A 16,584-nucleotide genomic window follows, 5' to 3' on the forward strand; every position below is an offset into this window, starting at 1 on the left:
TCCCTCCTCCTCCTCCTCCTCCTCCTCCTCCTCCTCCTCCTCCTCCTCCTCCTCCTCCTCCTCCTCCTCCTCCTCCTCCTCCTCCTCCTCCTCCTCCTCCTCCTACTCTCCCCCCTGGTGGTAACGGGGGAGAAGTTGGCGTTGCTTCAGTACCGCCTCAGTATGTCCAGCATGCCGAGCCAACCCTTCACCCCACCAGGCTCTGGGACCCTCAACACCTACCAAGTACTATTACCTTTTCATTCACCCCTGTCCCTCTGGGGTCTCCTGGAGGTAAAGCTCAGTCAGGGTCAACGTCAAGGATACTTCTCTCATAAAGAGGGGTGCAGGAATGATTACTGAAACCTAGAAAATAGCAGGTTAGCACTCGTGGTTAGCTCTTCTGGAAGTCAATGTTTTTTGGTTAAGTCTGGTTATAAGATGCTAAAGAGATTTTTATTCTACGACATAAAATACGTCAGTAAATCCCCCACTGGTGGATTTACAAAAAATGGTTGCTAACAAGTGTCTAAATGAGACGACTAAACGTCATCACGCCCAACATTAGCCACCTTTAGCTTAGCGGTGGTGACGTGAAGTCATGTGACCGTGCTGTAGTTCCTTTATAGCCCAACATTAGCCACCTTTAGCTTAGCGGTGGTGATGGAAGTCATGTGACCGTGCAGTAGTTCCTTTATAGTCCAACATTAGCCTCCTTTAGCTTAGCGGTGGTGACGTGAAGTCATGTGACCTTGCTGTAGTTCCTTTATAGCCCAACATTAGCCTCCTTTAGCTTAGCGGTGGTGACGTGAAGTCATGTGACCGTGCTGTAGTTCCTTTATAGCCCAACATTAGCCTCCTTTAGCTTAGCGGTGGTGACGTGAAGTCATGTGACCGTGCTGTAGTTCCCTTTATAGCCCAACATTAGCCACCTTTAGCTTAGCGGTGGTGACGTGAAGTCATGTGACCGTGCTGTAGTTCCTTTATAGCCCAACATTAGCCTCCTTTAGCTTAGCGGTGGTGACGTGAGGTCATGTGACCGTGCTGTAGTTCCTTTATAGCCCAACATTAGCCACCTTTAGCTTAGCGTTGGTGACGTGAAGTCATGTGACCGTGCTGTAGTTCCTTTATAGCCCAACATTAGCCTCCTTTAGCTTAGCGGTGGTGACGTGAAGTCATGTGACCTTGCTGTAGTTTCCTTTATAGCCCAACATTAGCCTCCTTTAGCTTAGCGGTGGTGACGTGAAGTCATGTGACCGTGCTGTAGTTCCTTTATAGCCCAACATTAGCCACCTTTAGCTTAGCGGTGGTGACGTGAAGTCATGTGACCGTGCTGTAGTTCCTTTATAGCCCAACATTAGCCTCCTTTAGCTTAGCGGTGGTGACGTGAAGTCATGTGACCTTGCTGTAGTTCCTTTATAGCCCAACATTAGCCTCCTTTAGCTTAGCGGTGGTGACGTGAAGTCATGTGACCGTGCTGTAGTTCCTTTATAGCCCAACATTAGCCACCTTTAGCTTAGCGGTGGTGACGTGAAGTCATGTGACCGTGCTGTAGTTCCTTTATAGCCCAACATTAGCCACCTTTAGCTTAGTGGTGGTGACGTGAAGTCATGTGACCTTGCTGTAGTTCCTTTATAGCCCAACATTAGCCACCTTTAGCTTAGCGGTGGTGACGTGAAGTCATGTGACCTTGCTGTAGTTCCTTTATAGCCTATAAGGATCCCATGGAGAAAACCCATTAGCTTGGAACCAGGGAGATGCTAATGCCTGATGCATTAAATATTTTCAAAAACAAACCCAATTGATAAAGACAACCACCTTTTATTAAATGGCATTAGTTCCCTATTCATTACAGGCTCTTTTGGCGGTGAATCTCTGCAGAGAAGTATCCTTGACGGTGAAAAGTAATCCTGTAATGCAGCTTTTTGTAATCTGAGTATTTTAGCTTTTTTTTCTGGTTTGTATGTGGTTCTGTTTTTTTAAAGGCATGCTTTTTACACTGGTGTGCTTCGTTGCTTCGTGCATGTTGAAGTGGTTTGATGTTATCTGTATAATTATCTTAGTTGAGCAAAGAGACTACTACACTCTGAACAATCATTATTTTAACACGCCAGTCATTACATTATTTAAGTATCGACTGTACATTCCTTTAAATATTTTTAATTGAACGTCCTTCAGGTAGGGTTTGTGTTTCGTTGCATTATATGACATTTTGCATCATTTAAAAAAAAAAAAGCAGCTTTGTTTTTAGCAGCTAATGGAGCACGGAGGTCAGCTAGTATCAAAGGAGTAAATTGTATACCGGATTTACTTTATTTTTGTAGAGCATTGACAAAACCTGAAACCGTTTTACTACCTCAACTTGGTAAAGTAATTAATGATAATCATAATAATTTTGTATTACCTATGATCTGTGAGACCTCTGTACTCTAATAGAACAATTAAACCATGCTGAGCCTTTGGTTGATAGTTTGCCTGCTTTGGGACTGGGCTGCGTTCTGATTGGCTGCTGGTGTACCTGAGAGCTGATTGGCTGGACTGTGTGTGTGTGTGTTTATGAAGCTCTTAGTGACTGTTTGTCTCTCTCCAGGAGCCGTTCAGCCCCACGGAGGAACACGTGTTGGTGGTTCGTCTCCTTGTGAAAAACCTCCACGCCTTCTCAAACAGCCTGAAGCCGGATCAGCTGACCTCTTCCCCCCCGACACACTCACACACACACACTCACGCCAGCCCCCTGGAGGAGTTCAAGAGGTCAGAACAATAACAAATACTGATATCTGTCAGAAATACTAATATCTGTCAGACTGCAAAGCTGTATTTCTCTCATAGGCGTCATTTATCCATGTCTCCACCTCTTTGCGAAATGGCCAACTTTGCATTAGGATAATTTGTTAAACATGTTCTGAAATAGCGTGCACAAAGAATTGTACACTGTGAGAAAGCTTTACTTGCACAAGAGAGGACTGGTCACGGTTTCTGGGTGTGTTTCTCGTAACCCAAGCGGCACGTTTAATATTAGTAATAACTGAATAGAGAATAGCTTTGCAGCAGCGTAGCATAGTTACTGCACTAGTTTAAATGTATAGTAAGTGTATATACTGTATGTGTTGTTTGCGAGGGGCTCTTAATGCAGTAGTGTTTTTTAAAATCTGAAGTAAGGGTCCCCACCACTTTATCTAAGAAAGTGACGCCCATGATTTCTCAAATTGGATTTAAAGACCTCTTGATCATTGTTTCCGTTAGCCAGACTTTGACTGGTCTGAAAACTGTACTCTTCAGTCATAACGTGCGGACAGAATAATTCCCCCTAAGCAAGGCTGCACGCTTTGGGAAAAATAATGTTTACCTTTCCGGAACAATTAAAACTTCCCGAACACATGGTGATGACAAACACCAATTCTCCGTGTGGGGGAAACTTCTGTGTAGCAATGCAGTGGGAGTCACCGACTCACGAAGGAGACACGGGAAGAGCAGGAGCTTTGATGTCAAACACTGATGGTTTATTTGGAGCTTCGGCCGGAGGATTCACATCACAAGTCCAAGAGCCAGAGGTTCTGACTTCACGGGAGAGTTGCCACGTCAATTCTGGAGCGCCTCTCTCTCGTTAGCCCATTTAACTGGTTTCGCAGAGAGTCATCAACATGTTTGAGAAGATAGCCTAAACAGTTGGGAACACTGAGTTACTTGCGTCTGACACTTATGGCCTCGAAGATTTCACACCTTGGAGTCCACAAACACCGAGAAGGAAGTGTCCCAGTGTACCCACAACAATAAACCATCTGTGACCTAGGGTTGCCCGGTCACAGAATGGGAACAACAACATCATGGCTGAAGCAGCCTATCTCCTTAAAGGAGATAACAGACGTCAGGGTTGGTCATGCACGTCATATCTAGGAGTCTAGGACAATTATTTCCCTAACACTCCGGACAGCGCTGCTCTCGATATATTCGTAGTCCTGTTTTTAATTTTGCATGTTGACTTGTTTTGCCGGGCCATATAAAATGGGTTTGTTCGATGTCTTCAAAGTTTAAAAGATGCATACTGTGGTGATTATTGCCACTCAACATTAGCACAACACATACTTTTAAGTTATGTTTTCATGCTTGAATTCCAGTATAATCCTTTTATAGCTAGAAAACATAATCTGATGTTTCCCTATCACATAAGTAATATGTACAATTAACATATGTATCTGTTAGTGGTCTCCAGCAACTCGGCATTACAAAATGTTCAAAGCATCACATTTATTCATCAAGCTTTATTTTTCACAACAATACAGATGTGATGATTGAGGCTTTGCAAGTCTGGACATGTTAGTTATACGTATCTTGAACGTGGTTGAATGGTACTCTTTGAATGCTGTAGGAACCTTAGAGAATGTGTGTGTATATATTCTGATATTCATGTTGTTAACGAGCCCTGGATGTTCCTCCTCAGAGTGGTGGTGCAGCGCTTCGTGCAGCAGAAGCTCTACCTGTTCCTGCAGCACTGCTTCGGCCACTGGCCTCTGGACGCCTCCTTCAGAGCAGTACGTCTCGCACAGAACATGTTCATACTCAGATTTACAATATTTAACTTCCTTCTGACTTTTAAGAATAATTTATTTGTGTGTGTGTTCAGGTGTTGGAGACGTGGCTCAGCTACATCCAGCCATGGAGATACACCGGAGAGAAGATCAACCCTCAGGCCGACCAGAACAGAACGGTCCCAGAGAAATGGTGAGTCTGAGGGGCTTCTAAAGACATAAAGAGGTCCTTATTCTTTCCCTAAAAAGACTTAAAAATGAGTTAGTTATCAGCTGTGTGAGAGCATGAAGGATTTTAGAGAGCCATCTTATCACCTCAGGGCAAAATGCAATACATTTTTGTAGTGCAATAAATATGCTTAAAGGTCCCTATTATACTATTTCTCATCAATATATCACAGGTCTCAGATATATCCAGAGCCTGTCTCTGATTGGCTGAAACACCAAACAGATCATGGCAGCATTACCCATAATCCCCTCTGTTTCAGCCCTGTTTCCAAAGTGCTGATTCTCTGTCTGTTACTTTAGATGAAAATAAGGAGCCCCTCCCCACGCCCCTCTGAGAGACATTTGGTTACAAAGAACTCAATGGAGCTCTAGAGGAGATTCAGGTGATAAGGGGGGGGGGGGTTACCTTGGTTGGTGATTGGCTAATGGTTACACAAGACAAAACATCGTTATGACATCATCAAGTGGCCAAAATCTGATCAGTTCATTTTCAGACAGGTTTTTATTTAGAAGAGACATGAAGAAGAGGGGACACATGTTGATGTAGAAGAGACATGAAGAAGAGGGGACACATGTTGATGTAGAAGAGACATGAAGAAGAGGGGACACATGTTGATGTAGAAGAGACATGAAGAAGAGGGGACACATGTTGATGTAGAAGAGACATGAAGAAGAGGGGACACCTGTTGATGTAGAAGAGACATGAAGAAGAGGGGACACATGTTGATGTAGAAGAGACATGGAGAAGAGGGGACACATGTTGATGAAGAAGAGACATGAAGAAGAGGGGACACATGTTGATGTAGAAGAGACATGAAGAAGAGGGGACACATGTTTGATGTAGAAGAGACATGAAGAAGAGGGGACACATGTTGATGTAGAAGAGACATGAAGAGAGGGGACACATGTTGATGTAGAAGAGACATGGAGAAGAGGGGACACATGTTGATGTAGAAGAGACATGAAGAAGAGGGGACACATGTTGATGTAGAAGAGACTTGGAGAAGAGGGGACACATGTTGATGAAGAAGAGACATGAAGAAGAGGGGACACATGTTGATGTAGAAGAGACATGAAGAAGAGGGGACACATGTTGATGTAGAAGAGACATGGAGAAGAGGGGACACATGTTGATGTACAAGAGACATGAAGAAGAGGGGACACATGTTGATGTAGAAGAGACATGAAGAAGAAGGGACACATGTTGATGTAGAGGAGACATGAAGAAGAGGGGACACATGTTGATGTAGAAGAGACATGAAGAAGAGGGGACACATGTTGATGTAGAAGAGACATGAAGAAGAGGGGACACATGTTGATGAAGAAGAGACATGGAGAAGAGGGGACACGTGTTGATGTAGAAGAGACATGAAGAAGAGGGGACACATGTTGATGTAGAAGAGACATGGAGAAGAGGGGACACATGTTGATGAAGAAGAGACATGAAGAAGAGGGGACACATGTTGATGTAGAAGAGACATGGAGAAGAGGGGACACATGTTGATGTAGAAGAGACATGAAGAAGAGGGGACACATGTTGATGTAGAAGAGACATGAAGAAGAGGGGACACATGTTGATGTAGAAGAGACATGAAGAAGAGGGGACACATGTTGATGTAGAAGAGACATGAAGAAGAGGGGACACATGTTGATGTAGAAGAGACATGAAGAAGAGGGGACACATGTTGATGAAGAAGAGACATGAAGAAGAGGGGACACATGTTGATGTAGAAAGAGACATGAAGAAGAGGGGACACATGTTGATGTAGAAGAGACATGAAGAAGAGGGGACACATGTTGATGTAGAAGAGACATGAAGAAGAGGGGACACATGTTGATGTAGAAGAGACATGAAGAAGAGGGGACACATGTTGATGTAGAAGAGACATGGAGAAGAGACATGAAGAAGAGGGGACACATGTTGATGTAGAAGAGACATGAAGAAGAGGGGACACATGTTGATGTAGAAGAGACATGAAGAAGAGGGGACACATGTTGATGTAGAAGAAACATGAAGAAGAGAGGACACATGTTGATGAAGAGAGACATGAAGAAGAGGGGACACATGTTGATGTAGAAGAGACATGAAGAAGAGGGGACACATGTTGATGTAGAAGAGACATGAAGAAGAGGGGACACATGTTGATGTAGAGGAGACATGAAGAAGAGGGGACACATGTTGATGTAGAAGAGACATGAAGAAGAGGGGACACATGTTGATGTAGAAGAGACATGAAGAATAGGGGACACATGTTGATGTAGAAGAGACATGAAGAAGAGGGGACACATGTTGATGTAGAGGAGACATGAAGAAGAGGGGACACATGTTGATGTAGAAGAGACATGGAGAAGAGGGGACACATGTTGATGTAGAAGAGACATGAAGAAGAGGGGACACATGTTGATGTAGAAGAGATATGAAGAAAGAGGGGACACATGTTGATGTAGAAGAGACGTGAAGAAGAGGGGACACATGTTGATGTAGAAGAGACGTGAAGAAGAGGGGACACATGTTGATGTAGAAGAGACGTGAAGAAGAGGGGACACATGTTGATGTAGAAGAGAGACGTGAAGAAGAGGGGACACATGTTGATGTAGAAGAGACGTGAAGAAGAGGGGACACATGTTGATGTAGAAGAGACGTGAAGAAAAGGGGACACATGTTGATGTAGAAGAGACATGAAGAAGAGGGGATACATGTTGATGTAGAAGAGACATGAAGAAGAGGGGACACATGTTGATGTAGAAGAGACATGAAGAAGAGGGGACACATGTTGATGTAGAAGAGACATGAAGAAGTGGATTTTGCCTAACAGGATGAAGTGTGCTGCAGGATATTTGTCGTGTTGTATTGACGGTGCTGATGTTCTCGTTGAAGGGAGTTCTTTGTGCAGGAGAACCTCCTCATGTACACCAAGCTCTTCCAGGTTCTGCTGAACCGAACCGTCAGGACCGACCTGGTCAACGCCAAAAACGCTCTGATGGTTTTCAGAGTCTCCAAAGTGTTCGCTCAGCCAAACCTCGCCGACATGATCCAGAAAGGTGAGCGCAGAAACTCCAACGGGAGATAAGATTCAAGGCTTTTATTGTCATTCGTACATAGCTACAATGTAGATCTGTTGATGAACATCTGAGGTCACAGGCTCCTCCAACAGTGCAACACAATAACACCGATTAAATAGTGTAAATAAAATAGAATAGAAATAGTGCAATCAGAGTATACAAGTAATTGGAATATGATATATTAGATAAATAATTTGTAAGTTGCAAGCAGATGAATGTTATGGATGTTCTAGTTCAGGTGTTTAACAGCTAATAAAGACGCGATGTCACAGATAGCAGTTTATACTCTAAACGAGTTTATTTGTGTTTAGTTTGGTGTTATATTTGTTTAATAAATGCTCTAAACAACCCCACCGTGTGTCCCCAGGAGAGCAGCTGTTCCTGGAGCCGGAGCACGTCCTTCATCACCGGCAGCCGAGAGGATACCTGACGCCCAATCAGGGAGGCAGCTTCCTTTCGTCACGGCAACGCGTGGTGACAGACATGGTGTTCAGGGTGAAGAGTCACGTCTACGCTCTGGAGGGACAAGACTGCCAGTACAAGCAGATGTTCGGAAACGAACTCAGAGGAGCGGTACGTTCAGTTCAGACCGTGCTGTAGTTCCTCTATAGCCCAACATTAGCCGCCTTTAGCTTAGCGGTGGTGACGTGAAGTCATGTGACCGTGCTGTAGTTCCTTTATAGCCCAACATTAGCCACCTTTAGCTTAGCGGTGGTGACGTGTAGTCATGTGACCGTGCTGTAGTTCCTTTATAGCCCAACATTAGCCACCTTTAGCTTAGCGGTGGTGACGTGTAGTCATGTGACCGTGCTGTAGTTCCTTTATAGCCCAACATTAGCCACCTTTAGCTTAGCGGTGGTGACGTGAAGTCATGTGACCGTGCTGTAGTTCCTTTATAGCCCAATATTAGCCGCCTTTAGCATAGCGGTGGTGACGTGAAGTCATGTGACCGACCGTGCCGTAGTTCCTTTATAGCCCAACATTAGCCACCTTTAGCTTGGCGGTGGTGACGTGAAGTCATGTGACCGTGCCGTAGTTCCTTTATAGCCCAACATTAGCCACCTTTAGCTTAGCGGTGGTGACGTGAAGTCATGTGACCGTGCCGTAGTTCCATTATAGCCCAACATTAGCCACCTTTAGCTTAGCGGTGGTGACGTGAAGTCATGTGACCGTGCCGTAGTTCCTTTATAGCCCAATATTAGCCGCCTTTAGCTTAGCGGTGGTGACGTGAAGTCATGTGACCGTGCCGTAGTTCCTTTATAGCCCAACATTAGCCGCCTTTAGCTTAGCGGTGGTGACGTGAAGTCATGTGACCGTGCCGTAGATCCTTTATAGCCCAACATTAGCCGCCTTTAGCTTAGCGGTGGTGACGTGAAGTCATGTGACCGTGCCGTAGTTCCTTTATAGCCCAACATTAGCCACCTTTAGCTTAGCGGTGGTGACGTGAAGTCATGTGACCGTGCCGTAGTTCCTTTATAGCCCAACATTAGCCACCTTTAGCTTAGCGGTGGTGACGTGAAGTCATGTGACCGTGCTGTAGTTCCTTTATAGCCCAACATTAGCCGCCTTTAGCTTAGCGGTGGTGACGTGAAGTCATGTGACCGTGCTGTAGTAACTTTATAGTCCAACATTAGCCGCCTTTAGCTTAGCGGTGGTGACGTGAAGTCATGTGACCGTGCTGTAGTTCCTTTATAGCCCAACATTAGCCTCCTTTAGCTTAGCGGTGTTGGCGTGAAGTCATGTGACCGTGCTGTAGTTCCTTTATAGCCCAACATTAGCTTTCTACTTCACAAATCATGAACTGGTGTTAATATGTGGATGATTAATAACATGTAAACATAAACGTTTGTTTGACAATAATCCAAATTCACATGGAGAAATCCCATTGGACCAGGGAGATGCTGCCTTCAGGGTCCAACAAAGAAATATGACTATATGTTTAGCCCTACTTGAGCGTCTAAATCCTTTTCGTCCATCTTGCAGGTCATGAAGTTGATCCAAATCATCGCCCAGGCCCGACAGACGGCCAAGAGGATTTCTGATCACTCCAACGAGGTGGCGGCCAGCAACTCCTTCCTCTCGTGGTTCGGGATGGGATCCTCGGACCTGAACAACACGTTCTCCGGCGCCGAGCCCGAGGAGAGCGGCGAGTGTTTGAAGAAAACCCACGAGTTCCTGGACCGAGCGCTGGAGCACCTGTGTCAAATCTTCAAGGTCAGACATTGATCAGTGGAGTTATATTTTGTAGTAGACCAGTGTTTCTCAAACGTTTTCATACCCAGGACCACTTAACCAATAAAAACACTCCTCAACTCCCCAAATATCCAGAAACAAAAGGCCTGCTCACCACTCCAACAGTTTATAACAAACGACAGCCTACTAATGACAGCTTCACTTCTCTATATCATTCAGACATTAAATCAACGATACAAATACAACTACAAGCATTTCCTTCATATGTGTCTCTGTTGCTCCTATACTAGTCATTTTTAAACAATTTGAGAAACACTTTGAATTTATTTTTCACTTTGAGAACCACTGTAGTAGATAATCGACTGGTAAAGGTGAACCCAGATCTAGTTTATGACATTACTTGATGACCTGGATTCATGGTCCCTTTCTCATTTCTCTAACTCCCCTCCTCGACTCCCCTCCTCGAGACTTAGTCCCGCCCACAGGAGATGCGAGCGGAGGAGCTGAGGAGGGGAACCGAGGAGAGAGGAAGGGAAGCAGCAGGCGGTTAGAGAAATGAAAACTCCTCTCCTCTGAGCGGTCATTTTAAAGAGACGTCCATTAATGATGACAGGAGGCACAGCAGCCCTCTGTCTGAGGGACAGATGTGTTCATGATGACTTATATATTTACTTTTAATTCATTCACAGTGCGGTGTAATGAGACAATAACAGGCTACAGATGCGGACACACACACACACACACACACACACACATATATATATTTATATAAATATATACAATTTCAGAATCAAACAGAGCACTCTCATAATAACATAACACAATCAGAGACTGGATATACCCCCCCCCCCCCCCCCCCCCCCCCTCTCTCTGGTCGCTACAATGAGGAAAATAAATTACGGGCCAAAAGTTGTATTTACAAGTATTAAAAGTAAGCAGAGGACACCAAACCAACTGAGACCTGTCTGTCCGCCGTGGAGGACCCATCAGTGTCTCCTCGGTTATAGCTCCTCCAGAGAGCCTCCTCGACGCTCGATCCTCGGTCCTCGATGTGCATTTAGAGAAATTAGATGTCCTTCAAAATGGCGCGCTGAAATTCATTTCCGGGTCACTACCGGAGGACCGAGGAGTCGATGAGGCGGATTTGATGAAATGAGAAAGGGCCCTGGTGTTGTTGCCGTTGACTGCTGGTTAACTGTTTGTTTTGTTCTTCTCTTGTAGCTGAACCAGGGTCAGCTGACTCAGCTCATCTCCACTCTGGGCTCCTGTCAGGACGAAGGGAACTGCAAACAGCTGCCGGACTGCATCCAGGGAGAGAACGGACTCCTTCTGACCGACCTGGGCCGCAAACAGGTATTCATAATAATACATTTTATTTATAAAGGCGCCTTTCAAAGCTCGCCGTACAAGGTACACAAAGCAAAAGTCGAAAAACACGACATCATAATCAATCAATAGAAACAGAAAAGCAGAGGATGTGTGATGTGATCAGGGGGGATGTGCCAGTTAGGCCTTTATTAGTCCTGCAGCGGGGACGTTAACAGTGTTACAGCTATAAAGTGGCACAGCAGGTAAAAAACGGCAAGCCATGATAAAGAGTGAGTTGAGTGAGTGAGTGAGACAGGTGAGAGACGGACAGGTGAGAGACGGACAGGTGAGAGACGGACAGGTGAGAGACGGACAGGTGAGAGACGGACAGGTGAGAGACGGACAGGTGAGAGAGAGACAGGTGAGAGACGGACAGGTGAGAGACGGACAGGTGAGAGAGAGACAGGTGAGAGAGAGACAGGTGAGAGACGGACAGGTGAGAGACGGACAGGTGAGAGACGGACAGGTGAGAGAGAGACAGGTGAGAGACGGACAGGTGAGAGACGGACAGGTGAGAGACGGACAGGTGAGAGAGACGGACAGGTGAGAGACGGACAGGTGGAGAGACGGACAGGTGAGAGACGGACAGGTGAGACGGACAGGTGAGAGACGGACAGGTGAGAGGGACAGGTGAGAGACGGACAGGTGAGAGACGGACAGGTGAGAGACGGACAGGTGAGAGACGGACAGGTGAGAGAGAGACAGGTGAGAGACGGACAGGTGAGAGACGGACAGGTGAGAGACGGACAGGTGAGAGAGAGACAGGTGAGAGACGGACAGGTGAGAGACGGACAGGTGAGAGACGGACAGGTGAGAGAGAGACAGGTGAGAGACAGACAGGTGAGAGACGGACAGGTGAGAGACGGACAGGTGAGAGAGAGACAGGTGAGAGACAGACATGTGAGAGACAGACAGGTGAGAGACGGACAGGTGAGAGACGGACAGGTGAGAGACGGACAGGTGAGAGAGAGACAGGTGAGAGACGGACAGGTGAGAGACGGACAGGTGAGAGACGGACAGGTGAGAGAGAGACAGGTGAGAGACGGACAGGTGATAAAAATGTAAGGAATTATTAGGTGAGAGACGGACAGGTGAGAGACAGACAGGTGAGAGAGAGACAGGTGAGAGACGGACAGGTGAGAGACGGACAGGTGAGAGACGGACAGGTGAGAGAGAGACAGGTGAGAGACAGACAGGTGAGAGACGGACAGGTGAGAGAGAGACAGGTGAGAGACAGACATGTGAGAGACAGACAGGTGAGAGACGGACAGGTGAGAGACGGACAGGTGAGAGACGGACAGGTGAGAGAGAGACAGCTGAGAGACGGTAGTGTGTATTCGTCATTCAAAAGAGGCAACAACCGGAAGAACAGACTGCGTGATACACCGAGAGAAGAAGAACAGACTGCGTGATACACCGAGAGAAGAAGAACAGACTGCGTGATACACCGAGAGAAGAAGAACAGACTGCGTGATACACAGAGAGAAGAAGAACAGACTGCGTGATACACCGAGAGAAGAAGAACAGACTGCGTGATACACCGAGAGAAGAAGAACAGACTGCGTGATACACCGAGAGAAGAAGAACAGACTGCGTGATACACCGAGAGAAGAAGAACAGACTGCGTGATACACCCAGAGAAGAAGAACAGACTGCGTGATACACAGAGAGAAGAAGAACAGACTGCGTGATACACCGAGAGAAGAAGAACAGACTGCGTGATACACCCAGAGAAGAAGAACAGACTGCGTGATACACAGAGAGAAGAAGAACAGACTGCGTGATACACAGAGAGAAGAAGAACAGACTGCGTGATACACCGAGAGAAGAAGAACAGACTGCGTGATACACCCAGAGAAGAAGAACAGACTGCGTGATACACAGAGAGAAGAAGAACAGACTGCGTGATACACCCAGAGAAGAAGAACAGACTGCGTGATATAAACAAACAACAAGTAGCGTGTGCGTTCTATTTTCCCTCTACAGCGAGAAGCTCACGGGGCTTTCCCGAACCTGAGTCGAGAGCTGGAGTTCAATTAAATCTCAGATTTGCCTTCTTAATCGTTTGTTTACGTCTCTCACTTCCGTTTCAATTCTCATGCACTGATTCGCTAAGCTGAACAGCCAATCAGAGTGATTTCTTTGGCCGACGACCTTTAGCCAATAGCCTCCTGATTCAACAAGTCGAATCGGCGGCGGGAGGTGTCGGCCGAAAAGACCCGACGGTGCGGTACACACCAATCTGAGTAGGGCGACACGGCGCTCATCGACGGCCAGACATCTATCGATGGCGAAAATCGGCTTGGTGTGTAACAGCCTTTAGGTGTCTAGTGGCTTGATAAAAACAAAGGAAGGAAGCGCGACATTTAAAATGAAGACAATATAACAACCATGGCCTAAAATGAGTAGCAGCAATAAAGACGTGTGTGTGTGTGTGTGTGTGTGTGTGTGTGTGTGTGTGTGTGTGTGTGTGTGTGTGTGTGTGTGTGTGTGTGTGTGTGTGGTGTGTGTGTGTGTGTGTGTGGTGTGTGTGTGTGTGTGTGTGTGTGTGTGTGTTGTGTGTGTGTGTGTGGTGTGTGTGTGTGTGTGTGTGTGTGTGTGTGTGTGTGTGTGTGTGTGTGTGTGTGTGTGTGTGTGTGTGTGTGTGTGTGTGTGTGTGTGTGTGTGTGTGTGTGTGTGTGTGTGTGTGTGTAGATCATCAGTGGCCAACGCAGGTTTGACATCCAGTACCAGGGCGACCCGGAGCTGCAGCCAATCAGGAGCTACGAGAGCGCCCTGTTGGTCCGCCTCCTCTACAGGGTCTCCAGTCTCATCAACCACAGGGTGAGCAGGCGCATGTTCAACTGCAACTTTAAAGACTGTGAGAAACAAACAAGAGGTTTCTCCAAAATATAAGAAACTGTTTTCAACATTTGTTAGAGATGACGCCTCAATTTTTATTTTTGAAATGTTCTGGTATATGGATATTCTCCTAAGTATATTAGACTTTATTATTGCAATATGTTGGATGACCTTATACATTTTATTTGTGTGTTATTTACGTTCTCAGTGTTATTATTGATTTGATTTCTATACATTTAGTTTTTCATATTGTCATGTTAATGTTTTAGGATCTGAGACCCTCTACATGTTGTGACCCCTTGTGAAAGGAACTGTTCCTCTAAATTGGAGTACTATTGGATGTAAAGGGGGATGTGAGAAAGTAACTAATAAAGAATAAGTACAAAAAAAAACTTAAATGAAGCCTCGTTGACTTTCGTTGTTTTTCCTCCCACAGTTCGGAGCTCACATGGACGCTGTTTGCTCCCGTCCGGACTTCCCGGGTCGCCTGTGTCGTCACTTCCTGTCTGACGGTGACTCCGCCCCCAGGCTGAATCAGAGCCCGTTGTCGCGGCGATGGTCAGAGCGTCCGAAGCGTCCGAGGCTGAGCCTGCGTCGGCTCGCCAGCTTCAGGACCCTGATGGTTCTCCTGCTGATCTACGGCCTGGGAGCCATTCTGTCCTTCAGCCCCGTCTCCAGCTCCATCATCATCCTCACCGGGGGCTTCCTGTACGGACTGGTGCTCACACTGCTCCAAGACAAACTGAAAACACACTGACACACACACACACATTAACAGACTCACACATAGACACAGACACACACACACACACACACACACACACACACACACACTGAAAACCGTTTAAAGTCCAGAGGGAAGTCATCAATTCTCTTGTTTTTCTAACCAAGTCTAAAATCCTTAAAATATTCATGTCTTATAATGTCAGATTGAGTTAAAAGAGCAGAACACACACACATGCACGCACGCACACAGACACACACACACCTGGAACGGGAGCAGAACAAAGATCAGCTTTGATTGTTTTGATGTGTGTTATGGCTGCAGATAACTGTTACTTTTTTACCTTTTTTAATAATCATTTTGACTTGAAAGTCCACAAGGAAGTCACCAAATCTCTCGTTTTTCCAACAATCATTACAAATGTCTTATGTCAGATCGAGTTAAAACAGCAGATCTCTCTCAGACACACACAGTTGTCCTTGAATATTCTTTTTGACTATAAAACACCAGCAAACAGTTAAAGTCCAGAGGGAACTCATCAAATGTCTTGTTTTCCAACCAACCGTCTAAAATCCTCAACATATTCACGTCTTAGAGTTTAAACAGCTAAATGAACATTAGAGCGTCTTAAATGAGAAGATATTTGTCTTTTTTCTAAATATGTGAGCTTGTTTCAGAGCCATAGTCTGTTTCTACGGATGATTTTATTCTTTTCATGCTCCTGACATTTACCTTCACGTTTCCCAGACTTTCCGAAGGGACAGCTTTTTAAGCGGGACGTGTGAAACCCTGTTGGACAGCTTTATTTTCCTTTGATATGACTGCTGAACTCTTTCAGATGTAAACCCTGCACATAAACACAGTGTTGTTGCTCCTCTGTTTTCAGAAAGCATCTGACAAACGGGTGCATGCCAAAACATTCAACGTGATAACAAACAATAAAACTGACTATTTGTGTGACGGCAGGATGCGTTTTTTGTCCAAGAGATTCAATAAACTGTTTGCACTTGTTGGGATTTGTGTTAAGTGTAATTCCTTTATTTTTAGGTGTGTGTAGGTATTTATGTTTTTGATTATTTCTCCTCCTTCCGAAGCTAAATAAATAAGCCTGGAGAATGCATCACCCCAAAGCTGGGGCTGTTTTTACTGAGAAACTCATGACTTTTAAGAGATACGTGGTGCATTGCTGCAGATTAGACAAGCCAATATTACACTATAAAGAGACTTACAACGAGCAAAGCCTTAAAGCAGTAAAGTGCACCAAAAAAAACAAGGAAATATGAAATTAATGTCTGGAAAATTACCAGAGAAATGTCAGAAAAAAATTCACAAAAATATGTGCATTTTTTTTTTTTTTGTCAATTTTTCGTCCAAGTAATACGTTAAATATTGACAAAAATGAATTGATAAATGAATGCATTGTTGTAAATTACATTAGCTAACATTAAGTAAAGGAGTTGCAATATATAACGCCTTAAACAGCAGTAACTAATGTGTGAATTATAAGAGGTGAATAATATCTGGAAACTGTCTTTTTCTGGAAAATATGTGATTTCTTTTTAAATGTAAGTAAAAAATATGTGAGAAATGTTCGGTTTGTTTTTATAATATGATGCACTGCTGTAGGGTACACTAGCATACATATCAACGCCTCAAACAAAG

The 16,584-nt window shown here is 45.1% G+C and overlaps 1 protein-coding gene across 1 annotated transcript; it reads left to right on the top strand.

The window, feature by feature from the left end:
- Positions 1–132: 132 nt before the first annotated feature.
- smpd4 (sphingomyelin phosphodiesterase 4) lies at positions 133–15,938 on the top strand (the record flags this gene model as incomplete). The annotated part of the gene is given in 10 exon segments (XM_034229222.1): positions 133–225; positions 2,570–2,730; positions 4,418–4,508; positions 4,601–4,698; positions 7,612–7,775; positions 8,164–8,369; positions 9,780–10,010; positions 11,211–11,342; positions 14,052–14,180; positions 14,635–15,938. Coding segments are annotated over 10 exon segments (1,626 nt in total), but the record flags the coding sequence as incomplete, so codon positions are not given.
- Between the last annotated feature and the right edge of the window lie 646 nt (positions 15,939–16,584).

Source organism: Gymnodraco acuticeps, unplaced genomic scaffold (genome assembly GCF_902827175.1).
Source record: "Gymnodraco acuticeps unplaced genomic scaffold, fGymAcu1.1, whole genome shotgun sequence".
NCBI classification, from domain to species: domain Eukaryota; kingdom Metazoa; phylum Chordata; class Actinopteri; order Perciformes; family Bathydraconidae; genus Gymnodraco; species Gymnodraco acuticeps.